Raw genomic sequence first — 27723 nt, 5'->3', positions numbered from 1 at the left:
GTTGCATTAGTGCGTGTGGCATGGGCAGCTTACACATCTGGAAAGACACCATCAATGCTGAAAGGTATATCCAGGTTCTAGAGCAACATATGCTCCCATCCAGACGACGTCTCTTTCAGGGAAGACCTTGCATTTTCCAACATGACAATGCCAAACCACATACTGCATCAATTACAGCATCATGGCTGCGTAGAAGAAGGGTCCGGGTACTGAACTGGCCAGCCTGCAGTCCAGATCTTTCACCCATAGAAAACATTTGGCGCATCATAAAACGGAAGATACGACAAAAAAGACCTAAGACGGTTGAGCAACTAGAATCCTACATTAGACAAGAATGGGTTAACATTCCTATCCCTAAACTTGAGCAACTTGTCTCCTCAGTCCCCAGACGTTTACAGACTGTTGTAAAGAGAAAAGGGGATGTCTCACAGTGGGAAACATGGCCTTGTCCCAACTTTTTTGAGATGTGTTGTTGTCATGAAATTTAAAATCCCCTAATTTTTCTCTTTAAATGATACATTTTCTCAGTTTAAACATTTGATATGTCATCTATGTTCTATTCTGAATAAAATATGGAATTTTGAAACTTCCACATCATCGCATTCTGTTTTTATTTACAATTTGTACTTTGTCCCAACTTTTTTTGGAATTGGGGTTGTATTTTAGAAAATGTCATAAGAAGATACTAAGAAGTGGAATAACTGTGAGAGCAGGTTGGGTTGGTCATGAATGTTTGTGGGATTGGTCTCGTCATACTGACAAACGGATCACACACACACAGATTTTCTGTCTGTCTGTCTGTCTGTCTGTTAGAAAGAAATAAAACTTCAGCTTCTTAGGATTCATTCATGGATTTTGTGTGTGTGTGTGTGTTTTAGCTGTCTTCCAGCCAGTGAGCACTTCCGTAGTGATGTAGGGAAAACTGCAGAAGGCTCCATCCCACCTCTGGTGTACAGCATTGCAGACCGTACAGACAAGCAGGTCAGACACACACACACACACACACACATCATGTGTAGCATAGAAGGCTTAATTTTAAAGGGAAATTCAACTTGGTGGATGAATTCAGGTAGACGAATAACTGTTATTTGTTGTATTTTTGTGGTGAATTAAATTATATTTTTGTCTTATTGTAGCTTGGTGTGTCTCTGTGCTTTATGTTATTGTGTGTATTACAGTGTTGTGTATTTTATATGCTTATGATTTCGTGTTTGTGTGTTGTGGCCCGACCGCTCGCCTTCCTCCGGCTACCCCCGCAGCTGGAGGAGGAGTGCGAGGGCCAGTGTGTTATCGTGTGTATCCCTGACAGCGCGTCCGGTCCGGAGCTCTACACTCCTGAGCTGCTGTACCTCCAGCAGCCTCTAGAGGCACCAGTAAGAACCTCAGACAGCTGGATGCAGGCGCACCGCCTCCCCCAGGCACTAGGGGCCTCTCTCTCTCTCTGTCTGTGTGTGAGTGAGTGAGAGAGAGAGAGACTCCATGAGCATCCTCTCACTCATTCACTTGCTGAAAGGGTTAAAAAGTACACCACCATGGCACTATATATTTTTTTCATCCTGTGCCTGAACTGACCTTGCTATTTCTTGTAAAAAAAAAACCAAGCAGGACGTCGCTGCCCAATCAGGACGCACCCATGAGCCATTTTTTTTTTTTTTGGTCCTCCTAATATTCAGCGGTGAATATTATTGGATGTTCTGAGAGCTCTCCGCAGTGCGCCTGCCTCCGCTTCGCTGTCTGATAGCCAGTTTTCTTCGCTCACACTGATTCGCCCGGTCTCATGCTCCTCCCACTAGAATTGACCAATCACTGACTCCCTTCATCTGTCTTCACCTGGTGAAGATGCATGCAAAGTCCCCAAGCTTGTTTAGAACACCACAGCTAGAGAGCTAACATGCTCAGCAGTTAGTTCTGTTAAAATATTTTTTACCTGATTTAAAAAAAAAAAAAAAGTAGTAATTTCGAACAACTTTGTTCTGAAGATGTACATTATATGTAAATTACTGTATTTTCTGGACTATGTCACACTGAAGCCACATTTGTGTGAATATTGTCATTTTTATTATGTGTAAGCATAAACATTAAATCTGATACGTGAAGTGAAAGCCCTGGTGCATCTAAATACCCGCTTAAAGTGAAAGCGCTGGTGCATCTAAATACCCGCTTAAAGTGAAAGCGCTGGGGCATCTAAATACCCGCTTAAAGTGAAAGCGCTGGGGCATCTAAATACCCGCTTAAAGTGAAAGCGCTGGGGCATCTAAATACCCGCTTAAAGTGAAAGCGCTGGTGCATCTAAAACCACGTGTTTCAACAAACGTGTGGCAATTTTTTAACAAAACTAAAGAATAACAATAGTATTGCGCGTTGCGTGATCCTAATTAAACACTGAAATAACAGAATAATGCTCTTCAGGAAATCTGACTCTAATCTTAAGGTTTATAAGCCCACAGTCAGACCTTCAGAAGCTCCGTCCACAGAATACAAAGCATGCTCCTAACTTTTTATTTTTATTTTTAAAGCACTTTTCTGGCCACAAGCTTCAGAATCCGATTGGGCAGTCCCCCCAGGATTTCGCGGGCCTTTTTTGTGATTGTTGCGGGCTAAAATGTCTGATGTTGCGGGGGTTTCCAAAAAAATTGCGATGAAAGTTGCGGTGTTTTTTAGGTTTTTGTTGTGATTACATTGCGGGAGGAAGTGAAAGTTGTGAGAAATTGTTGCGATTTTCTCTTTTTGTGATTAAAATTGAGTGATATGTTAAATATTAAGTTATTACTGAAAAACTATTGATTTAAAAAAAACAAAGACACTGAGTAACGGTCCTATAAACAACTTTACCAATATAAAAGATTACCAGGACTACAAAAATGCAGAAAAATAGGCTTTACTTATCCAAATGCTCCTGTTGGTTCAAAAGTTAAAGTGCATAGAACCTCACAGCACAACATGAAGTTACCTTAAAATATAATATAAATGCCTCAGATTTCATGTAAGAAAAAAAACTATTAATACTAGTACTGTGTGCAGGCAGTCTCTCCTGAAGACTAAATTAAACAATAATTATAAACTAATAAAATAAATGGCTCAGGCTTCAGAGAAGAAAAAAAAACAATTTGAACAGAATCTCACAGTATGATGCTGAAGCTGGAAAATAAAATACCATTTTGGCAAAAATGTTGGCATCCATTAATTTCTTGTATTAAGTAAAAAATAATGTAAAGTGCACACAGTCCTTCACTGTAAACATAACACACTTTCAGTAACAGAATTTAAGCCTACAGAAACACTGACTCGCACATGCTGCTTCTCTTGAACGTATACACGGAAGTAAGCAGTGTTGCCAGATACTGCTGACGTTTTCCAGCCCAAAATATGTTCAAAACCCGCCAAAATGCACTTGAACTGCCCAATCTGGCAACACTGAAAGTAAGGCGGAAGGTAGTTTGTCGACGTCACCTCAAGACGACGCCAACGATTGGTCAAATTTGCGGGAAAGTTGCGGTGATTGGATATAATTGCAACACCACCCTGAATTCACGGGGATTGGTTGAATTTGCGTTGAAGTTGCAAATCGCAACATCGTGAAATCCTGGAGGGTCTGGTTGGTTCTCTCCACTTCCTTCCTGGGATACAAAACATGCTATAACTTTTTTTTTTTTTTTTTTTCTGGCCACAAGCTTCAGAATCCGATTGGTTCTCCCTATTTCCTTCCTTCCTGGGATATAAAGTATGCTATAACTTTTTTTTTTCTTTCCTTTCTTTTCTTTTAATAAACTTACAGCATGCTTTGTATCCCAGGGAAGGAGGAAGGAGAACCAATCGGATTCTGAAGCTTGTGGCCAGAAATTTTTTATTTTTTTAAAAACTACTTTTCTGGCCACAAGCTTCAGAATCCGATTGGTTCTCCTCCCTCCCTCCCTGGGATACAAAGCATGCTGTAACTTTTTATTTATTTATTTTTAAACACTTTTCTGGCCACAAGCTTCAGAATCCAATTAGTTCTCCCAATTTCTTTCCTTCCTGGGATATAAAGCATGCTATAACTATATACTTTTTTTTCTTTCCTTTCTTTTCTTAAAATAAACTTACAGCATGCTTTGCATCCCAGGGAGGGAGGAAGGAAGGAGAACCAGTCGGATTCTGAAGCTTGTGGCCATGAAAGTATAGTGTGGGGTGTTTGGTTTTTATTTATTTATTTATTTATTTATTTAAAACACTTTTCTGTCCACAAGCTTCGGAATCTGATTTGGTTCTCCTCACTTCCTTCCCTTGAGGCCAACAGAAAAACTAACTTTTGATCTCCTCATCAAACCGAATTCTGGTTCTTGAAGGTTCCTAGACAGATCTGAGGTTGTACGAAGCAGGTAATGGTGAGTGAAAAGATGTGCGATTGATCATCAGCCATGTCCGTCAAACACAGTCTTTCTGTGACCTGTAGGCGGGTCTCAGCTACACTTATGAGATATTGTCAGGAGCGGCGAGCTGAGGTGAAGGGAGGACCCAAGAGCAGACTCAGAAAACAGGCAGTGTAAAGAGAAAACTCCTTTAATGAAGTAGATGGTAGAAAGGCAAAGGTACAGTAGGGCTCAGGCAAAAATCGGGAGTCAGAAAACAGGTCAGGAGGTCAAAAACACAGAGGAGCAGGTAGACACGAACAGGGACAAAAAACAGGACAGAAAAACCTTCACAAAAACTGATGAACACAGGGACACGGGAAATCCAGGCAGAGGGAGCAAACGACACAATTCAAAAGAACAGGGACAAAAAACTAAGGAGAAATTCAGGCAGGGGGAATCAAGAAGACCCAGTACCAATGAGCTGTAGCGAGGCGAGCAAAGTCTACAAGAGACAGTCTGGCAAATGGAGCAGCTCCAAACAGTTCTTAAAAAGCCCTGGCTGATGGCAGAGGAGTGGTCGCAGGTGTGGGAGTGCCGCTTCAGGAAATGGCCTTCAGCAAGGCACGACTGAATTCCTGTCTTGGAGCTGGCATGGAAGTCCCACAATCTAAGGCATGGATGGACTGGACCGGACTGTGACGGATATAGCAGATAGAGGTCTAGTTTGCGAGACCAATAAGATAGAAGTGTAGTAGGACATCTCAATCATTTCTGATTTTTTTTGTTTTTTTGAGTAAGTTATATGGAATTTCAAAAACTTCAAATTCAGCAAATTCTAGCTCAGAGAAACATCAAATCTGTGAGACCTTGACAGCAAACATGGAATCAGTTTTCTTGATGGTACGGTTTAATTTCTGGAGTGGCTTATAGTCCGGAAAATACAGTAAACACGTGTTTATTGAATCAACAGAAAAAAATGGCTAGTTGTTAATAATTGTATTGGGGATGGAGACGGGCACCTGATACTGCTCAAGTCTCACGTCTTTGTTTGTTTGTTTGTTTGTTTGTTTGTTTGTCCGTTCCCCCTCCCCCGATGTTTGTTTGGTTTTATATATAACACTATAGGAGGTGTGTGTGTGTGTGTGTGTGCGCGCGCGCGCTTTCAGCACCAAATATAAACTGACTGGTGGAACTTTGCACTGTACTCAAGGCGACACTGAATGCCTTGAGGATCCTCCATGATCTAATGTGATATGATGGAGCAGAAGTATTCGCTCTCATATCCAGCCACGTCATAAACAAACACACGCTGAGTCAGGAATGAAACACGAGCAGGCACGCGCTTATAGAAAAATAATCAACAACCAAAGTGGGCTTACTGTTACCACCAAGAAGTTGATTATTTTCCCATAACTGCACGTCAGGATGTGTTTGATTCCTGTTATGCCACAGCAATCCACCAACAATTACAACTTTTCATGAAGTAAAGAACGACACGTCAGACTTTTTATCCGTTTATACTCGCATTTAATGTTAGTTTGGGTTTATACGTGATAGTGGCTGCACACAGCCGTTTCCACGCCAGTCTCGCTCTTAAAGTCAGTAAGACAAAAAAAAATTGCAGCTTGTCGTGTTCTAGAGGAGCCTGAACACGTCCCTGTGGCTGTTGGAAAGCCGTGACACCAGAGAGCTTTCTAACAAAGTTAAATAACATCATCTTCGAGAAAACGTCACCATATCAGCGCTGTAAAACCTGAACAAAATTGAAATAATCGCCACGTTTCCATCTTCAAATTTTTATATTTTTGGCTTCTTTTAAAATAGTGCTATTTTCTTTCTCTTTCTTTCTTTCTTTCTTTCTTTCTTTCTTTCTTTCTTTCTTTCTTTCTTGTGTGCTCTTTTTCTGTTTTGCACTTCTTTCTTTCTTTTTCTTTCTTTCTTTCTTTGTCTTGCACTTTCTTTCTTTCTTTCTTTTTCTTTGTCTTGCACTCTTTCTGTCTTGTGTGCTCTTTTTCTGTTTTGCACTTTTTTCTCTTTCTTTATCTTGCAGTCTTTCTTTCTTTCTTTCTTTCTTTCTTTCTTTCTTTCTTTCTTTCTTTCTTTCTTTTTCTTTCTTTCTTTCTTTGTCTTGCACTTCTTTCTTTCTTTCTTTCTTTCTTTCTTTCTTTCTTTCTTTCTTTCTTTTTCTTTGTCTTGCTCTCTTTCTTTCTTTTTCTTTGTCTTGCACTCTTTCTGTCTTGTGTGCTCTTTTTCTGTTTTGCACTTTTTTCTCTTTCTTTATCTTGCAGTCTTCTTTCTTTGTCTTGCTCTTTCTTTCTTTCTTTCTTTCTTTCTTTCTTTCTTTCTTTCTTTCTTTCTTTGTCTTGCACTCTTTCTGTCTTGTGTGCTCTTTTTCTGTTTTGCACTTTTTTCTCTTTCTTTATCTTGCAGTCTTTCTTTCTTTCTTTCTTTCTTTCTTTGTCTTGCACTTCTTTCTTTCTTTCTTTCTTTCTTTCTTTCTTTCTTTCTTTCTTTCTTTCTTCCTTTTTTTGTCTTGCACTCTTTCTGTCTTGTGTGCTCTTTTTCTGTTTTGCACTTTTTTCTCTTTCTTTATCTTGCAGTCTCTTTCTTTCTTTCTTTCTTTCGCTCTTTCGCTCTTTCTTTCTTTCTTTCTTTGTCTTGCACTTCTTTTTCTTTCTTTCTTTCTTTCTTTCTTTCTTTCTTTCTTTTTCTTTGTCTTGCACTTTCTTTCTTTCTTTCTTTCTTTGTCTTGCACTCTTTCTGTCTTGTGTGCTCTTTTTCTGTTTTGCACTTTTTTCTCTTTCTTTATCTTGCAGTCTCTTTCTTTCTTTCTTTCTTTCTTTGTCTTGCACTTTCTTTCTTTCTTTCTTTCTTTCTTTCTTTCTTTCTTTCTTTGTCTTGCACTTCTTTCTTTCTTTCTTTCTTTCTTTCTTTCTTTCTTTCTTTCTTTCTTTCTTTCTTTGCCTTGCACTTCTTTCTTTCTTTCTTTCTTTCTTTCTTTCTTTCTTTCTTTCTTTCTTTCTTTCTTTCTTTGTCTTGCACTTCTTTCTTTCTTTTTCTTTGTCTTGCTCTTTCTTTCTTTCTTTCTTTCTTTCTTTCTTCCTTTTTTTGTCTTGCACTCTTTCTGTCTTGTGTGCTCTTTTTCTGTTTTGCGTGCTCTTTTTCTGTTTTGCACTTTTTTCTCTTTCTTTATCTTGCAGTCTCTTTCTTTCTTTCTTTCTTTCTTTCTTTCTTTCTTTCTTTCTTTCTTTCTTTCTTTCTTTCTTTCTTTCTTTGTCTTGCACTTCTTTATTTTTCTTTCTTTCTTTCTTTCTTTCTTTCTTTCTTTCTTTCTTTCTTTCTTTCTTTCTTTCTTTCTTTCTTTCTTTCTTTCTTTCTTTGTCTTTCTTTCTTTCTTTCTTTCTTTCTTTCTTTCTTTTTCTTTGTCTTGCTCTTTCTTTCTTTCTTTCTTTCTTTCTTTCTTTTTCTTTGTCTTGCTCTTTCTTTCTTTCTTTCTTTCTTTCTTTCTTTCTTTCTTTCTTTCTTTCTTTCTTTGTCTTGCACTTCTTTCTTTCTTTTTCTTTGTCTTGTTCTTTCTTTCTTTCTTTCTTTCTTTCTTTCTTTCTTTCTTTCTTTCTTTCTTTCTTTCTTCCTTTTTTTGTCTTGCACTCTTTCTGTCTTGTGTGCTCTTTTTCTGTTTTGCACTTTTTTCTCTTTCTTTATCTTGCAGTTTCTTTCTTTCTTTCTTTCTTTCTTTCTTTCTTTCTTTCTTTCTTTCTTTCTTTCTTTCTTTCTTTCTTTCTTTCTTTCTTTCTTTCTTTGTCTTGCACTTCTTTCTTTCTTTCTTTCTTTCTTTCTTTCTTTCTTTCTTTCTTTCTTTCTTTCTTTCTTTCTTTCTTTCTTTCTTTGTCTTGCACTTCTTTCTTTCTTTTTCTTTGTCTTGCTCTTTCTTTCTTTCTTTCTTTCTTTCTTTCTTTCTTTCTTTCTTTCTTTCTTTCTTTCTTTTTTTGTCTTGCACTCTTTCTGTCTTGTGTGCTCTTTTTCTGTTTTGCACTTTTTTCTCTTTCTTTATCTTGCAGTCTCTTTCTTTCTTTCTTTCTTTCTTTCTTTCTTTCTTTCTTTCTTTCTTTCTTTCTTTCTTTCTTTCTTTCTTTCTTTGTCTTGCACTTCTTTATTTTTCTTTCTTTCTTTCTTTCTTTCTTTCTTTCTTTCTTTCTTTCTTTCTTTCTTTCTTTCTTTCTGTCTTGCACTCTTTCTGTCTTGTGTGCTCTTTTTCTGTTTTGCACTTTTTTCTCTTTATCTTGCAGTCTTTCTTTCTTTTTCTTTGTTATTAAAAGACGTCGTTATTTCTGTTTGTTCTCAGACTGAGCGTCTGTAATGCAAGCTGCTTTGGAAGTTGTTTCTATAGAAATGATAACGTATTAAATCGAGTGTATTTCGCCTGTATAGACCTGCTGTTAAAGAAAATTAATCAACAAATTCTAACCAATCAGAATCCTGATTCCATCAGCGCTGGGGTTTCAACTGTAATTAAGGCACCAACATCACACTGTTTATAAAAATGGGATGTACAGCGATGTGTGAGCGAAACTAAACACCGAGACAATCACTTCCTGTTATTAATGAATATGGGGGTGTGTTAGCTGACAGGAAGTTCGTTTAAAAATGCATCCGAAACCCTCTGCAGTTCCCATAGTAACCAGCACACCTGTAACATCATTCAGATCAAATGGCTGATGCTTTTCACAATATTAAACACACCCTCACTAACACACTGGTCATGTGTCAACCTGCATGAGCTGGAAATGCTTTGAAGACGCGTGTTTATAACCTCTGTATACCACAAACGTTAGGATTCAGGACGTAGACGTAAACTCTGCTGCTCCACTTCCTTCCCCACACACACACTCCCCGGGTTTCCTTTTGGACACGTGATGTGATGAATGTAGTGTGGCTTGCTTTCACCAAAGGGAGTGCTGCTTGCTGTGCAGTGAAAAGAAAATCCTTTCTTTAGATTGGAAACTAAAGTGTGTGTGTGTGTGTGTGTGTGTGTGTGTGTTACAGTTACTGATCTGTCCTCCAGTGACGCGGTTCTTTTACGGACGCAGAGAGCCGTTCCATAAGCTGCTGGTTCAGGGCGACTCAGCGGGCAGGCTGACGCTGTGGAGCATTCCGGACACTTCACCGCTGCAGCCGCTGTCTTCAGCCGCAGGTACGCAACTCTACACCCTGGTGCACGCCTCCCGCTCCCCTGAACACGCCTCCCGCTCCCCTGAACACGCCTCCCGCTCCCCTGAACACGCCTCCCGCTCCCCTGAACACGCCTCCCGCTCCCCTGAACACTCCTCTACACGCCTCCTCTCCCCTGTACACGCCTCCTCTCCCCTGTACACGCCTCCTCTCCCCTGTACACGCCTCCTCTCCCCTGTACACGCCTCCTCTCCCCTGTACACGCCTCCTCTCCCCTGTACACGCCTCTACACGCCTCCTCTCCCCTGTACACGCCTCCTCTCCCCTGTACACGCCTCCTCTCCCCTGTACACGCCTCTACACGCCTCCCGCTCCCCTGAACACGCCTCCCGCTCCCCTGAACATGCCCCTGTACACGCCTCCCGCTCCCCTCTACATGCCTTCACATGCCCTCGCTCCCCTCTACACGACCTCGCTCTCCTCTACATGCCTCCAGTCTTTTACACAACACCACTTGGTTATCTCCTGCACCACAAGTCACGTAAAATGATGTATTCTATATTGAATTCTATATTAAATTAATATAATTGGCTTGGATTTTATTTGTGTAATTAAAAAAAAACAAGGTAAATTAAGCAAAATGGCTGTTTGTCTCCCTCTGGTGTTCACTTTGAGAACTTCACATAAAAGTCCAGCCTCATCCCTCTGGTGGCTGGGTAGGGTACTGAAAAAGGCCTTCAGCACTGAAACCACTTCCTCCTCCTGACTCCAGAGCTGCAGGTTTCCTCCACTATCAGCCTGCAGGAGGCGTTCGATAAGCTCACGCCACTCCCCGCGGGCATCATCGACCAGCTGAGCGTGCTGCCAGGCTCTGAGGAACCCATAAAGGTGACCGCGAGCGTGTACATCCCGTCTCAGGGCCGCCTGGTATGCGGCAGGGAAGACGGCAGCATCGTCCTGGTGCCCGCCACGCAGACCGCCATCGTCCAGCTGCTGCAGGGAGAACACATGCTGCGTCGAGGTGAGACACTGTAGGGACAAAATGGGAACGTCTCATCTGGATTTGTTGAATAAATGCGATGAGAAGATTTTAGTTTACACTCCCTTTAATGCAGCAGTGAAATGGGAGGAAGTTGTAGATTTAAAAAACATCTTTATTGAACCACATTCCTGTGGAAATGTACAGCTTTACTGAAAAGAAACAGTTGGACGATGAAAAATGAAAGCGATTTTATTTTAAAATATTGCCATTTCTTTCTTGCTCTCTCTCTGTTTGTCTGTCTGCCTCTGTTTTCTCGCTCTGTCTCTGCCCGTCTTCTTTCTTTCTTTCTTTCTTTCTTTCTTTCTTTCTTTCTTTCTTTCTTTCTTTCTTTCTTTCTTTCTTTCTTTCTTTCTTTCTTTCTTTCTTTCTTTCTCTTCTTCTTGCTCTGTTTCTACCCGTCTGTCTGTCTTTCTTTTTGCTCTTTCTTTCTTTCTTTCTTTCTTTTTCTTTCTTTCTTTCTTTCTTTCTTTCTTTCTTTCTTTTTCTGGCTCTGTCTGTCTCTCTGTCTTTCTTTCTTTTTGCGCTGTCTCGCTCTTTTTTTTGCTCTGGCTCTGTCTTTCTTTTTTGCGCCCTCTCTTGCTCTTTCTTCCTTCCTTTTCTTGCTCTGTCTCTACCTTTTCTTTCTTTCTTTCTTTCTTTCTTTCTTTCTTTCTTTCTTTCTTTCTTTCTTTCTTTCTTTCTTTCTTTTTCTGGCTCTGTCTGTCTCTGTCTTTCTTTTTGTGCTTTCTTTCTTTCTTTTTTTCTTGCTGTCTCTCTACCTGTCTGTCTCTCTGTCTTTCTTTCTTTTTGCGCTCTCTCGCTCTTTTTTTTGCTCTGGCTCTGTCTTTCTTTTTTGCGCTCTCTCTTGCTCTTTCTTCCTTCCTTTTCTTGCTCTGTCTCTACCTTTCTTTTTCTTTTCTTGCTCTGTGTCTACCTATCTTTTCTTTCTTTCTCTCTCTCTCTTCTTGCTCTCTTTCTTTCTTTTTCTGGCTCTGTCTCTCTGTCTTTCTTTTTGTGCTTTCTTTCTTTCTTTTTTCTTTTTCTTGCTGTGTCTCTACCTGTCTGTCTCTCTGTCTTTCTTTTTGCGCTCTCTCGCTCTTTTTTTTTTTTGCTCTGGCTCTGTCTTTCTTTTTTGCGCTCTCTCTTGCTCTTTCTTCCTTCCTTCCTTTTCTTGCTCTGTCTCTACCTTTCTTTCTTTCTTTCTTTCTTTCTTTCTTTCTTTCTTTCTTTTTCTTTTCTTGCTCTGTGTCTACCTATCTTTTCTTTCTTTCTTTCTTTCTTTCTTTCTTTCTTTCTTTCTTTCTTTCTTTTTCTTTTCTTGCTCTGTGTCTACCTATCTTTTCTTTCTTTCTCTCTCTCCTTGCTCTCTTTCTTTTTCTGGCTCTGTCTCTCTGTCTTTCTTTTTGTGCTTTCTTTCTTTTTTCTTTTTCTTGCTGTGTCTCTACCTGTCTGTCTCTCTGTCTTTCTTTCTTTTTGCGCTCTCTCGCTCTTTTTTTTTTGCTCTGGCTCTGTCTTTTTTGCGCTCTCTCTCTTGCTCTTTCTTCCTTCCTTTTCTTTCTTTCTTTCTTTCTTTCTTTCTTTCTTTCTTTCTTTCTTTCTTTCTTTCGCTCCCTCACTGTCTTTTTTCTTTCTTTTTTGTGCTCTCTCACACTTTTCTTTCTCTCCCTAATTATTACTGTCTTTTTAATCTCCATGTTCTTCCTTTTTTCTCTCATTTTTTATCTTCATTCAATCATTCTTTATTTCTTTCTGCCTCTTTTGTTCTTCTCTTTTTCTTCTCTTTGACCTCCTGTTTTTTCTTTTCTATCATTCTTTATTTCTCCCTCTCCCCCCCTCCCCCCCAGGCTGGCCTCCACACCGCACCCTGCGAGGACACAGGAATAAGGTGACGTGTCTGCTGTACCCTCACCAGGTGTCCCCGCGTTACGATCAGCGCTCTCTGGTGTCCGGCGGTGTGGATTTCTCCGTCATCGTGTGGGACATTTTCACCGGAGAGATGAAACACATCTTCTGTGTGCACGGAGGAGAGATCACCCAGCTCCTCGTCCCGCCAGAGAACTGCAGCGTGAGTCCCCCCTGCCGCTGCCACCACGTTAAAGGGCCCTCATCATTAATGTCTCACTGACCAATCAGAAGGGAGAATTCAGCTGTATTGTGCTGTAACTGTCCATATCCTGTTTTAAAAATGTTTATAATGTAAATATTCATAAACGTATACAGAAACCCCAAATTTCACTGGCCATAAATGTGGGATTTTTGCCGTGCCCTGATTGGCTGATAAACCTCAAGTCCCACCCCTTCTGGAGCAGCCTATACCACTGATGACATTAATCCCGGTTAAAAAAATTTCCTGTGTGTTTGTGTGAGAATAAGATTCTATCTCTCTCTCTCACTCACTCACTCACACACACACACACACACACACACACACACACACACACACACGCGCACTCTTAATAACCTACTGTCACGTATCTCTGATTTACTGCACATCAATAACGTTGTTTAAGCACCAAAGCTTTTAATGATGTTACAAAGTGCTTCTCAGTCTTTAGCTTCCTGTTTGTAATTGTTTGTGTGTGTTTTATTATAATTGTAAGTGATTTATCTACAAAAACGATGTACGCAGTTCCCCAGGAAGCTGGAAATTTTGCTTAGAAGCCCAATATGTTGTCGAGTTTCCTGAAAACGTGCTGCGTTTCTAATTTTAGAAGTTGAAGCAGATCGTAGATCATATGAAAATCCAGCCCAAGATTTTTTTAAGTTTTGGTGAGGTGTAAAGTTTATTGTGATGATGTGGACAGAATGAGTTGTGTTGATGCGGTTGTCGTGGCGATGGTGATGGAGAGCAGGCGAGCGATGGACCGAAGGCTGTTCATGGTCAAGGCTTCCTGAGCCTCTCCATCAACACTTAAGAACATTAGCTGTCAACACACAGCCTTGCTGCAATTTACTGTCTACTGGCCTTCTTCCAGACACACACACATGCAAGCACACGCGTACACACGCGCACGTACACACACACTCAGTGTCTCTTTGTCAGAGATGAAGTGCTGTTATCATTTATTGTTTATTTATTTCCTTTCAGAGGCTTTTTTTTTTGGGTAGGAAATTTGTCTTACATTTTCTTTTTCTTTCTCTATTTTAAAATCAAACTGTGTGTGTGTGTGTGTGTGTGTAGGAGACTGCTTTATTTCAAGGTTTTTCATTTTAGATTCGTTCAAGGATGAAGATTGTCAAGGTTCAGTGCCGATCATTCATCTTGCTGAGAGACAAAGACAGTTTAGTGGATTGTATTTTCTGGATAATAAGTCACTTCAGGTGGAAGAGATTCTTATTCTCAAATGTCAAAAATTCAGTTCAGTTCCATCCACTTTTATTGGTATAGTGCTTTTAACAGTAGACATTGTTACAGAGCAGCTTTTGCATAAATATAGATGTAAACGTAGATCCATAATGAACAATTCAGAGGGAACAGCATTGACTAATATCTCTTGACCACAAAGACGTGACAAAAAGGTCTTGAACAAAAAACTCTGATCAAAAAACACTGGCCATAAGATCTTGGCTGTAAAAAAAAATTGTCCATAAGGTCTTGGCCGTAAACATTTGCCTATAAGGTCTTGGCCGTAAGCTTTTGGCCGTAAACGGCTGCCCATAAGGTCTTGGCCGTAAACGGCTGCCCATAAGGTCTTGGCCGTAAACGTTTGCCCATAAGGTCTTGGCCGTAAGCTTTTGGCCGTAAACGGCTGCCCATAAGGTCTTGGCCGTAAACGTTTGCCCATAAGGTCTTGGCCGTAAACGGCTGCCCATAAGGTCTTGGCCGTAAACGGCTGCCCATAAGGTCTTGGCCGTAAACGGCTGCCCATAAGGTCTTGGCCGTAAACGTTTGCCCATAAGGTCTTGGCCGTAAACGTTTGCCCATAAGGTCTTGGCCGTAAACGTTTGCCCATAAGGTCTTGGCCGTAAACGGCTGCCCATAAGGTCTTGGCCGTAAACGGCTGCCCATAAGGTCTTGGCCGTAAACGGCTGCCCATAAGGTCTTGGCCGTAAACGGCTGCCCATAAGGTCTTGGCCGTAAACGGCTGCCCATAAGGTCTTGGCCGTAAACGGCTGCCCATAAGCTTTTGGCCGTAAACGGCTGCCCATAAGGTCTTGGCCGTAAACGGCTGCCCATAAGGTCTTGGCCGTAAACGTTTGCCCATAAGGTCTTGGTCGTAAACGTTTGCCCATAAGGTCTTGGCCGTAAGCTTTTGGCCATAAACGGCTGCCCATAAGGTCTTGGCCGTAAGCTTTTGGCCATAAACGGCTGCCCATAAGGTCTTGGCCATAAACGGCTGCCCATAAGGTCTTGGCCGTAAACGGCTGCCCATAAGGTCTTGGCCGTAAACGGCTGCCCATAAGGTCTTGGCCGTAAACGGCTGCCCATAAGGTCTTGGCCGTAAACGGCTGCCCATAAGGTCTTGGCCGTAAACGGCTGCCCATAAGGTCTTGGCCGTAAACGGCTGCCCATAAGGTCTTGGCCGTAAACGGCTGCCCATAAGGTCTTGGCCGTAAACGGCTGCCCATAAGGTCTTGGCCGTAAACGGCTGCCCATAAGGTCTTGGCCGTAAACATTTGCCCATAAGGTCTTGGCCGTAAGCTTTTGGCCGTAAACGGCTGCCCATAAGGTCTTGGCCGTAAACGGCTGCCCATAAGGTCTTGGCCGTAAACGGCTGCCCATAAGGTCTTGGCCGTAAACGGCTGCCCATAAGGTCTTGGCCGTAAACATTTGCCCATAAGGTCTTGGCCGTAAGCTTTTGGCCGTAAACGGCTGCCCATAAGGTCTTGGCCGTAAACGGCTGCCCATAAGGTCTTGGCCGTAAACGTTTGCCCATAAGGTCTTGGTCGTAAACGTTTGCCCATAAGGTCTTGGCCGTAAGCTTTTGGCCATAAACGGCTGCCCATAAGGTCTTGGCCGTAAGCTTTTGGCCATAAACGGCTGCCCATAAGGTCTTGGCCGTAAACAGCTGCCCATAAGGTCTTGGCCGTAAACGGCTGCCCATAAGGTCTTGGCCGTAAACGGCTGCCCATAAGGTCTTGGCCGTAAACGGCTGCCCATAAGGTCTTGGTCGTAAACGTTTGCCCATAAGGTCTTGGCCATAAGCTTTTGGCCTTAAACGGCTGCCCATAAGGTCTTGGCCGTAAGCTTTTGGCCATAAACGGCTGCCCATAAGGTCTTGGCCGTAAACAGCTGCCCATAAGGTCTTGGCCGTAAACGGCTGCCCATAAGGTCTTGGCCGTAAACGGCTGCCCATAAGGTCTTGGCCGTAAACGGCTGCCCATAAGGTCTTGGCCGTAAGCTTTTGGCCATAAACGGCTGCCCATAAGGTCTTGGCCGTAAACGTTTGCCCATAAGGTCTTGGCCGTAAACATTTGCCCATAAGGTCTTGGCCGTAAGGTCTTGGCCGTAAACGGCTGCCCATAAGGTCTTGGCCGTAAACGGCTGCCCATAAGGTCTTGGCCGTAAACGGCTGCCCATAAGGTCTTGGCCATAAGCTTTTGGCTGTAAACGGCTGCCCATAAGGTCTTGGCAGTAAACGGTTGCCCATAAGGTCTTGGCCAACAAGTCTTGGGCATAAAGGTCTTAGAATCATTTTGTTTAATAACTGTTGTTTGTTCTTCCACTTTGACTTTGCGAAGTGTTTATTTGGTTTGAACTAATGTGGATCCTTCTTTGGTAAAAAGCATCAGTCGGGGTAGAGAATATCTCATGAACTTGGCTCCTGAGCAGAGGTCAAGGCTCTGTGGTCCCATCTGAAGCTCAGATAAGACGTGGCAGGATTATTAATGCAGATGTGTCATTTTGGCAAAGTACAGATGCAGTGCTGGCTCTCCACACTCGCTGTCCTTTCATTGGTTTCCAGCAGCAAGACCAGCTATTCAGAGCACGATGAAGCTGTTGGACTGAAAGAACTTTCTTCAAGAGCTTTGTTTGAAACCGTTCTGAGCGAGTGATTGTGGTTGGTTGATTGCAGTGTCAGCTGAAAAGCCTTTTTCTGTGAAAGTCGGTATTTCTTGTCTCTGTTTGTTTGTTGACGTAGTGCATCATACTCTGGAGCAAAACATCGAGGCTACAAAAATGAGTTTTTTTTTTTTTTAAGTGCTGGTGGTCAGTAACATGCCAGTTTTGCACCACGGAGAAACTTTGGCCAAAAATAAAAGTCTCTTTCTCTGTCCGTTTGTAGACGCGTGTTCAGCACTGCGTGTGCTCCGTAGCGAGCGATCACTCGGTGGGTTTGCTGAGTCTCCGAGAGAGGAAGTGCATCATGCTGGCCTCGCGCCACCTCTTCCCCATCCAGGTTATAAAATGGCGCCCGTGCGACGATTACCTGGTAGTCGGCTGCTCTGATGGCTCTGTATACGTCTGGCAGATGGACACAGGTGAGTTGTTGACAAAAACGTTTTGTGTAAAAGCATAAACAGCGTCCGTGTCTGAATGTGTAGGAGACGATGGAAGCCTGGAGGTGATGTGTATTTAAAGTGCAGTGTGTGAGTCTCTGGAGGAAGGTGTGCTATTGGACATCGATCTCCCCTGCTTTCTTTCTGTCGCTCTTTTTATCCCTCTCGCACTCTCTCTAAACGTCCCTCAGCAGCACCTTCCTCCCTTACTGCCCGTTGAGACACCGATGTTAAGTCATGATCTCTCTCTCTCTCTCTCTCTCTCTCTCTCTCTCTTCTCTCCTTCCTGTTCAATATTTGATGGATGTTTGTGTTTGCTCTGTCTGCCAGCCTGCCTTTGCTGACTCTCTTAAAACGGTGCTGAAATTTTAATCACGCTTGTCTCGGTGGATGAGAGCAATGAGGATGCACTTAGTAAATCTCTCTTTAACCCCCCCCCCCCCCCCCCCCCCCCCCCCATCAACTTCCACACATCAGCGCAGTTTGTGTTTCCTTTTAACGTTGCTTTTTATAGGACCTGAGCTAAGCAAGACAGGATATGGGATTATTATAAGCGCACTGGTGCTAGGCTGCGGCTTTTATGTCTAGACCGCCAATATATTCAGAGACCGTTTACAGACAAGCGCGATCACAATGCTGGCGTTCAACAAACGCGCACGAACATCACCGGACTCTTATAATTAACAGTGATTATTCAGGGGTCAGTGTGAACTCAAACCCTGGAGATAGAGTTGGTGTTATCGAGCGACTCATCACTCTCTCTGCTTGGTGTTCAGGAGTTCACTGCAAGACACACAGCATGTAATTAAACCACGTTAATCACACACAGGTGTACGCTTTCATTCAGTTACCCACTCGTTCTCCGTGTCTCCTCCTCCTCCTCCTCCACCACCATGCTCTCGCTCCTGCGTCCATTCAAAACAATAAAATCGCACTCGACCACGATACACCAGTCCTCTGTAACGTCTCTCCACTTTCCAATCAAGAAAGCATCTTGAATTGATTTATTATTATTATTTTTTTTCACTTCAGATACCGAGCCCCGGATTAAACCCGCGTTATAAACGAGACAGGAAGCGAGGCGTGATTTACCACACGACTGATTTTTACCACACGCTGGGGTGTCACGAACTGCTCGGATCACCTGAGTGTGAAATGAAAAGCTCTCACACAGACCGAGTACTCCATACACACACTCTTTTCTTCTCTCTCTCTCTAAAAGGTAGAACGTGAGCAGGAAGAAGGTATGGAATTAAGAGTTGAAGCGAGGAAAGAGAGAAAGGGATAGGATGGAAGGAATGAATCAGAGGAAAACCGAGTGGTGGTGATGGAGTGCGGTGTATCGCGGCTCGTCCTGCACTCTGACCCCAGCTTCCTAACAAGCTCTGATTTTCACTCCTACTGTAACGCAGTAATGCTCATGTCAAAAATAAAGGCGGCTTCTTTACTTTTATTAAATCTGTTTACTTACTTTTATACCTTCATTTATTTATTTGCTTCTAAATATCCAGAGTCCCCCCCCCCTCCACTCCCCCCAATTTACCCCACTGAATATTTCTAAACAGTAAAATAACCAAATCCTAACCTCCAGGTTATCGTTACTGACGCGGTGAGAAACAGTGGCTCGGCTCGTTCATTTTAAAGATCTTTCTATTATCTTTCTTTCTTTGTATAATTATTTATTTCTGTTGATTTTTTTTTTGCTTTTTTCTCAATTTGACTTTTTTCTCTTTCTGTCATTGTGTTTTGTCTTTTATCTTCTTTTTCTTTTTTCTTCTTATCCCTACTTCTTTCCATTCATTATATATTTATTTATAATTTCTGTTTTTGACATCTTATTTTTCTTTCTGTATTTTGCTGTCTTTATTAATCTTCATTCTATCATTTTTCTTTTTGTCTATTTTTTGTTTTTGCAATATCTGACCCTTTCTCTCCCTTTGACTTCTCTCTCTCTCTGTCTTTCTCTCTCTGTCTTTCTCTCTCACTCTCCCCATCTCTGTCTCCCCCTTTGACTCTCTCACACTTTTTCTCTCTCCCCCCCTTGACTCTCTCTCACTCTCTTTCCCTCTCTCTGTTTGACACACACACACTCCCCCCTTTAACCCTCTCACACTTTCTCTCTCTCCCCCCCTCTCTCCCCCTTTTGACTCTCTCTCTTGGTCTCTCTCCCTTTGACTCTCACACTTTCTTTCTCTCTCTCTCTGTTTGACACACACTCTCTCTCCCTTTGACTCTCTCACACTCTCTCTCTCTCTCTCTCTCTCTCTCTCCCTTTGACTCTCTCTCTCTCTCCCCCCCTTGACTCTCTCACTGTCTTTCCCTCTCTCTCTGACATACACACTCTCTCCCCCCTTGACTCACTCTCTTCCTCTCTCTCTATCTCTCTCCCTTTGACTCTCTCTCTCTGTCTCACACTCTCTCCCCCATTGACACACACACTCTCTCTCTCTCTCTCTCTCTGACACATACTCTGTCTCTCTCACTCTCTCCCCCCTTTGACTCTCTCTCTCTTTTCATCAAGTCAGAGTGTCTCAGTTGCTTCCATAACCAAAGTCACTGTCTCTACACACACACATACATACATACATACATACATACATACATACACATATATATATATATATATATATATATATATATATATATATATATATATACATACATACACACAAACCGTGTGTGTGTGTGTGGTGTATTTTGATGTATATGGGTGTTATTGGTGTGGAGTGGTGCGGTGCACTGGAGGCTGATAGTGTAATAGAGTGGAGCGGCTCTGCCGTGGAGAGGAGGACGGAGTCTGATCAATACTCTGATATCATTTAGATGATTATTGGCGACGGGCTGTTTGGATCCACTTTAATGGCTTTTGATGTTTATGGATTTGTGTGTTTAGCGTTGCTGTAGAAGCTTTCAGCTCGCTCACACACACACATGCGCGCGCACACACAGCTACAACAGCCAACTAAAGAGACTCACACTGCTGCCTTCTGTCTGTCTGTCTGTCTGTCTGACTTACTGCTGACCTGCACTCTTTTATACTGTCTCTACTTCATCTCTCTCTCTCTCTCTCTCTCTCTCTCTGTGGATAGTTGAGCACTGAAACCGAGAAGAGACGTCACCTGTGTGTAGATGAAGTGTCATTAAAATCTGTTCCTCTTCAAGTTTGTGCCAGTTTATATTTTTATTAAGAAGAAAAATAGAAAAAATACTTAACAATCCATCAACTCTCTCTTGCTCTTTCTCAGGGGCATTGGACCGGTGCGTGATGGGGATAACAGCGGTGGAGATATTAAATGCATGCGACGAGGCCGTGCCGGCGTCTGTAGACGGCCTGAATCACGCAGCGGTGAATCTGAAGCAGGCCATGACACGCCGCAGCCTGGCAGCACTCAAGAACATGGCACAGCATAAACTGCACACACTCGCCACCAACCTGCTCGCTGCAGACAACGCAGACAAGGTAAGGACCGTACAGCTCACACGCTCGCCACTTTATTAGGAACCCCCCGACGTCCACCTGCTGTTTGATGCAGTTCTCTAATTAGCCGATCGCTCGACGTCAGCACGACGCATCACATCACGCAGATACAAATCAAGAGCTTCAGTTAATGTTCACAATGTTCAAACATCAGGACGGGAAAAATTGTGATCTCAATTTTTGTGTGACTTTCTTTCACTGTGGCATGGGTGTTGGTTTGAGTGTTTCAGAAACTGCTGATCTCCTGCGGTTTTCACAGACAGTAAACAGCCTCTGTAGTTTACACAGAACGGTGCGAAAAATAAAAAACATCGAGCGAGCGAGTAAGTGAGCGACAGTTCTGTGGGTGGAACAAATGCTTTGTTGATAAGAATGCTCAGAGGAAAATGGACAGATTAGTTCGAGGTTTTGTTTTTTTTTGTGGCCAGAAAAGGACTCGTATAGTAACTCATATAATCACTCTTTACAACTGTGGTGAGCAGAAAAGCATCTCAGCATGCAACAGCAGAACACCACATTGGGTTCCCAAGAACAGGGATCTTGGAATCAAGAACAAGTTCCTATTCAAGTGGCCAGTGAGTGTATTTGTCGGTCTTAATATCCTTCTGATGACCTTCACCTAAACCTAACCTTAAAGGGGAACAGAAGGCAATATATAGAGTAAATATAACAATAAAACACACATTAACGAACCTTATTCAAGACTTACAAAAGTTTTTTGTTCTAAGGTTGGAAAGTTATAGTGTTTGGAAAGTAGCTCGAGCAAACTATTTCCGCAGTTTGAACAGCCCGCCATGATATTAATTTTATCCAATCAGAATGCACGTTCATTTTCTCTGCGTAACACTCATGACGTATGTATGTGCCCAGTTGTGTTGGCTCATTGAGGTTGGGAATAGCACGTGTGAAATACCTGTTTCTGCCGCTTGCGACGATTTCGCAAGTCCACGGGTGGCGCCTATCTCATTGCAGCAAATAAATTCTGCTGGACTCGTGAGCAACTCCACGTTACATTTTCCGCACGAGCACCACGCCGTGTCACCTGCACGCAGACGCTCTGCCCCACGCTCGCCACGCCCATGGTCAGCATCAGTCTCATCCTCGCCGTCATCCGAGCTTTCTTCTCTTATTTCATCACCGGAGTCGAGAGTACCTCTCCTAGGTTCAAACTGGTACCCTTCTAAGCCATAGCCTGCTTGCAGTGTGTCTTGCGGGATCTCTTCGTACGATTCGACAGAGCTGTCGCTTTTACTTGATGCGCCCGACGCCATGATTACACGCTTATCTCCTCTATTTCGGAGAGTTCCGCTAGTGCAGTGGGTAGCGCTGACGTCACGGTCTTTTAAAAATGGCGACTCTTGTGCGGTTTAGCGTATAAAGTATTATATTTACTGTACAATTACCAAGATATTTCGTTGTTTTCTAGTACATAAATTTGATAGAATACTTAAGAATACGTTACTTTGTCACATCAGCAACCGTATATATTATATTTTGTACCCCTTTAACCTCAGTAATGAAAAGGAAACTTTTTGCCCCGTTTCTTCTTCTTATACAGTTTTGTAAAAAAAACAAACAAACAAAATTATTACTTTCCTCATGGGGACCATCAAAATGTCCACACAAGGTCAAAATGGTCAGATTTTACTATCCTTGTGGCGACGTTTGGTCCTTGTTAGTATATAAGCACACACGTTCGCTACCAACCTGCTCGTTGCAGACAAGTGATGACCTTTGCAAATTGTGAGTTTTTAAGTTAAAGACAGTGAAAACACTACAAACGTATCAAGATTATGTTGGTTAATTAAAAACAAAAAAGCCCAACAACTTCGCTATACAACTAAAATTATGATAAAATTATGGTTCTTCTCAGAACAGTGAGACGGACAGCTAAAGTTAGTCACTTTTTTAATATGTTCTTGTTGTTCTTAACACAACACTACTTTGATTAGCTGTAGTGTTTGCTAGTTAGCATGGTATTTACGTAACACAGCTTCATTGCTGTCTATTGGAGAATTATTATTATTATTATTATTATTATTATTATTAGGACAACATTCTCCTTAGATGTGTTGGTTAATGTCTTTTAAAAAAAAAATTCTCCTTTATGACTTAGTTACTGTTAAGAAGTTAGCATGATGATTAAATTCATTGGCATTAGCTTCATTGTTAGCATATCAACATTCTCCTCAGATGTGTTGGTTAATTATTTAAAAAAAAAAGTTGCTGTAGGACTAATCACATGTAAGATTTATCTCTTGAAAACCATCAATCATTTATTTTTATTGTTTACAGGTTTTTGACCGAGTTAGTAACTACTGCGTCATGGAAAACTACTTTGGCTAACTATTAACAAGTTAGCATGGATTTCTCATTAACCAGCAGCTTTGTTAGCGCTTGTGTCTGAGAATTGTGTTTTTAGCAAAGGCAAGGTTGCTAGCAGTGCAATACAGTAGCATGTTAATGCAGCTAAGAAAGCTAACGCTCGCCAAACGTGCGCTGTTAGCATTTGCTTTCAAACTCGGATATGTTACTTTAAAAAAAAAAAAAGTGTGTTATGATGCAAGTTTAATGTATTTTTGTTTTATTTTGACTCGAGCTAACAAAGAACCTGAAAGCCTGAGTTTCACAGCAAGCACTTGAGAGGTGTGTGTGTGTGTGTGTGTGTGTGTGTGTGTGTGTGTGTCTATAAAACCAGTTGTGAATTTCCCTCAGGTCCACAGTGGTCATTTGGAAAATTGGCAGTGTGTTTGAGGAGGAAAAAATGGGACGACTGAAGGGAACAAGAGCCCAAACGGGGGAATTGGCTTCGGATGAAAAATGCATGACCTCTGTCTCACCGAGGAGGTTTTTTTTCTTTCTTTTTTTTTTTTAAACCTCTGCATTCAGTCTGACCACACAGTCACCGTCACCACAGGGAGTGAGCTCGAAAGAGATGCTAAAATATCACAGGAGATGAGACCTGAATCAGGACACAAAGTTCGGAGAAGGAACCGTGGACTAAATGTGTGTGATTTGAGAAAATAATGGTTCAGGCTGTTTTCACACACTGTTTTTCTTTCTCTTTCCGGAGCTTGCTAGAAAGCCTAAAGGTCGATGTTATAGTTTTGTGTAGAATCTACACCGTAAGTCCAGCGTCGTCTGACCTGCACCTCCTCAGAAATGTAACATCATGTTGAAAAACTGTGATCGGCCCACTTGGTACCATCAGAAGTCGACGATCACGATGTTGATTGTATTAATAGCCGAGCTCCTCGCGTACACTTTCAGAGCAGAGCTCCACACTTAAAGGAGAACTGAAGTGATTTTTAAACTTGCTTTATTTCTTAATTAACTTGTTTATTCAATTACGTTTTCAGTTTTAGTAACCTTATATCGTGACTCGTATTGGAAACTAATTACAGTTAAATGTTATACTTATCGGCCTATTCGGTTTTTAGCCGTGTTGAATTTAGTTTGTTTGGTACACGGCAGGCGTCGCTTATCCGCGCGATCTTCACGAGACTTGTGTGAGACTTCAAAACGTGAAGAAGTGTCAGTGCTGCCGTTTTGAAAACTGTTTTCCAAACGAAATATCGCACAAAAACGAGTTTAAATGACGATTACTGCCGACTTTTTTCAAACTTTCCTGATTGCTATCAAAACAAACAAAACTTCCGGCTTGATTACGTCAGCATTCGAAAGAGGCCGCGCGCGTCTTTGGACGATGTTGGCAGATGTTGGTCACTTTGATTTCCGCTGTACGTTTTACTTCCGTCCTACGATGTCTCGCACAGGTCTCAACGAATCTCTTTTATGGCCGTTGCTTTGATATATGGACTGATATTACAGAGCATATTTCAAACACTCAGAACTTGCTATAGCAGCGACAAAATAGCGATCAAACATGCATTCCGATATTTTATAAAATGACAAACAGAATTTTGATAATAAAAAATTTGCCTTCAGTTCCCCTTTAAGAGAATATGGTAGTGCATCGACCTGATTTCCGATGGCTTTCACAACCATACGAAGTCCATACTGTACATACAAACGATGTACGTGTACCACTACAGGGAACCCGATCATAAGTGCGAGGCAACATATCTCAAACACTCGACCACCGGACAACGAAATTAATATCTTTATTTCCAAAAGATGGATTTTTTTTTAAATCCAGTGCTTATTTTTAATTTGTTTTTTTAAAAATAACGTCGGATTATTTACTAAGACACTTTACGTAAAATATTCACAACAGTTTCATATCAAACGAGTTAAAAGAGTTTGGTTAGTCCACTTGCTTCTTGGACAGTTAACAGTTTGTGTCATGTAAGAGTGACAGACGGATGTAATCGCAGGAAGAGTTTTATTGAAAACACGCTAGCAAACAGATCCAAAACAGAGACGAAGGCAGATGAGCAGTGGTCAGGTGAAACAGACGGAATATAGTACTCACAGTCCAAAAACACAAATAGGGTCAAAATCAGAAAAGTGATTATAAAATACAAGGCTTTCGCAAAGTCTGTGTGTTACTCAGAGTCCTTATATAAATGTCTGCGCTGTGATTGAGCTCTAATCAGGAACAGACACATGGTCATTAGTCCTAATGGCTCTGTGAGTGTGTGGATATGAGAGATGAAACCAGACAGCTGTTTGGTGTATGGAGTGTGATATCGGATGGTGACTCTACAGTAGTGCTGTAAAGTGAAAGTGCTGGTTCACTGCTGTCCCCCAGGCACCCAGCAGAGTCACACCATAATAAATGTGATGGTGTTGTTTCTGGCACATGGCATGCTGCGCCTAAGAAAGGAATAAATGTGTATCGTAACTGCGATGCAAATCTCATTATTGGTCTCACTGTCACAAGACAATGCAGTGAGTGTTTTATTGAGGTGAAAAACACGACACGATTTGATGGTTCATTCGTGGCGCTGTAATATTATTATTATTATTATTCTATTCAGGAGGATTTTGTGCTCTTGGAAATATTTTGCTCATAAACTGATCAGGAGTTCTGATTTTAGGCAGCGACTATATATATATATATATATATATATATATATATAAAAATAATAAATCTATGAAGTGGTGATTAATGTAGATCATTATAACGGTCAGTTTAATCTTTTTCTTCTAATAAAGAGACCGCGTTGGTCGAGTAAACCATAATGCAAAAAAAAAAAAGCATCCGTCAATCAGTGATCGATAGAATTGTGGATTTAAACGCTAGTCACACTTAAGAACTTCGATCTGATCGTCCTCATACCGCTGAATACAGACGAGTTAAAACACACAAGTTTATAATTAATCACGTGAGGTTTCTTTTCTAATAAACTCTTTTTCAAACACCATTTTGTCCTCGTTCTTTTCTGTTTATTATTCTGACAGTGAACATTCAAATATCTGGGGTCAACTGGGCAAAGTAATGGCGAGTGTGGAAGAGAAGAGACGTGATGAAGAAAGGGCGAGAAGGTTGGAATGGATGGAGGAGAGGGTCAGGAGTGATTAGGGACAGAAGAGTGTAGAAGACAGTAGTAAGAGCAGCGATGTTGGACAGTTTGGAGACAAAAAGACAGGACTGGAGGGAGAAGAGCTGAAGACGTCAAGATGTTCACTGGGAGTGACAAAGCTGGACAGGATTAGAAATGAGGAGGGACAGAAGGACATGTAGGACAGCTTGGAGACAAATTGAGAGAAGTGAGATTGAGAGGGTTCGGACGCGTGCAGATGAGATCCGGGGTATACTGGGGCGGAAAGAATGCTGGAGATGGAGTTGGCAGGTGGAAGGAAAAGAGGAAGAGCAAAGATGAGATTTATGGATGTGGTGAAGGAGGACGGTTGGTGCGACAGGAGGAGATGGAGGGACGTTATTCCTAACGGGAACAGCCGAAAGAAGAATAATTCTGTCTGTGAAACAGAAGAACTCGCACTTGTTTTTCGTTCTTCTTCGACGTCATTAACTCTTGGTGTGTTTCATCATACAAAAGCGCCTCCTAGAGGGCACGCTCACCTTGCGCACTTTTCAAACGTGAGAGTGTTGGTGCCGTATCTACGCTGTAGAGTTTACACAGAAATATAAACCAGCCTTTGGAGTACTGATATGGGGGAAAACGCTATAGCTAGTTTCAGCGAACTTGTCACACTTGATGTGTGGATTAGATTAATTATCCTGAGTAAATAACATTCGGTGGAACTCTGGAGAACCTGAGCTGCTCATACAACGTGACTATATGTCGCTGTGTTTAAAGTGGGACGTCCCGTCGCGTAACGGTGATGATAACGTCACCGTCTAACGTTGAAATATTTTCAATTCGAATTATTTGGCCACTAATAAGACTTTTTATTTTTTTTTGAATGAGATTTTTTTCCTGAATGTTTTGTCCTCACCTGTCTCTCAGCTTGTGATCTGATTGGTTGAGAGCTAAAAAAAAAAAATCACATGATGTCACTTTTGGTGCTTTTCTGTAAATGGCAGCACTTTTTCTTTTTAAAAGTACACGTAAACATGCACCGATTGTTCAGAACAAAAAACAGCAAACTTGAAAGCATGATGATGTAATTATACATTGAATTATCATACATCTTTCTTTCTTTCTTTGGTTGTTCTCCCTTTCTTTTTCCTTCTTCTACTCAGGAAGTGTTGCATATCCACGCTGTTGTAGGAAAATAATTAACAACAAAGTGGCAAAATGAGTTTTCACCTCAGATTACGTGTTTTTTGTCAGTAACGGCACGTCCCGAAGTGTTTTTCTGTGGCGTAAGAGAAATCATTTCCCAACGATTACATTTATTTATTTATTTCACATTGACGTCATTTTCTGTTTTATCCTTTCGTAGCTGCACTTAATGCTGTGGAACATCCATGAACAGGACGTTACTTCCTGTCCTACAACCTCTCTCTCCTCTCTCCTCTCTCTCTCCTCTCTCTCTCTCTCTCTCTCTCTCTCTCTCTCTCTCTCTCTCTCTCGATGTTAATAAGACAAAAAAAACAAAACAAATAAACTTGTGTTTGTTCCAGAGACATCAGAACCATTATCTCCTCTGTCCTGGAGACTTTCCCGCGGTGGAAAACGAATAATTATTACAAAGCGCTGACACCGAGGACTCCTTCCATAAATATTAAATAAATGTCTGTTTATAGAAAACTTCACCAGATTAACAATCGTTTCTTTCTTTATTCCTTTCTTTCTTTCTTTTTTGATCTTTTTCTTAATTTTTTCTTTCTTTTTCTTCCTTGCTCTTTCTTTCTTTCTTTCTTGCACTCTTTCTTAAATTTATTCTTTCTTAATTTCTTTCTTGCTCTT

At 41.6% G+C, this 27723-nt stretch overlaps 1 protein-coding gene across 2 annotated transcripts in view; it reads left to right on the top strand.

The window, feature by feature from the left end:
- The window catches only part of LOC132895138 (WD repeat-containing protein 7), a 217294-nt gene that overhangs the window by 17997 nt on the left and 171574 nt on the right, over positions 1 to 27723 (top strand). Inside the window, exons 9-15 of one of the 2 annotated variants that reach the window (XM_060935380.1) lie at positions 879 to 981; positions 1260 to 1373; positions 9375 to 9522; positions 10273 to 10521; positions 12366 to 12586; positions 16749 to 16944; positions 20208 to 20422. In XM_060935380.1, coding sequence (XP_060791363.1) covers positions 879 to 981; positions 1260 to 1373; positions 9375 to 9522; positions 10273 to 10521; positions 12366 to 12586; positions 16749 to 16944; positions 20208 to 20422 — 1246 coding nt within the window. The remainder of the gene's footprint in view (positions 1 to 878; positions 982 to 1259; positions 1374 to 9374; positions 9523 to 10272; positions 10522 to 12365; positions 12587 to 16748; positions 16945 to 20207; positions 20423 to 27723) is intronic. The other variant, XM_060935381.1, reaches the window with a different exon arrangement.

The sequence above is a fragment of the Neoarius graeffei genome, chromosome 12 (genome assembly GCF_027579695.1).
Source record: "Neoarius graeffei isolate fNeoGra1 chromosome 12, fNeoGra1.pri, whole genome shotgun sequence".
Lineage (NCBI taxonomy): Eukaryota > Metazoa > Chordata > Actinopteri > Siluriformes > Ariidae > Neoarius > Neoarius graeffei.
Note: the sequence above shows the minus strand (reverse complement) of the source record. Positions and strands in the feature narration are given on the sequence as shown.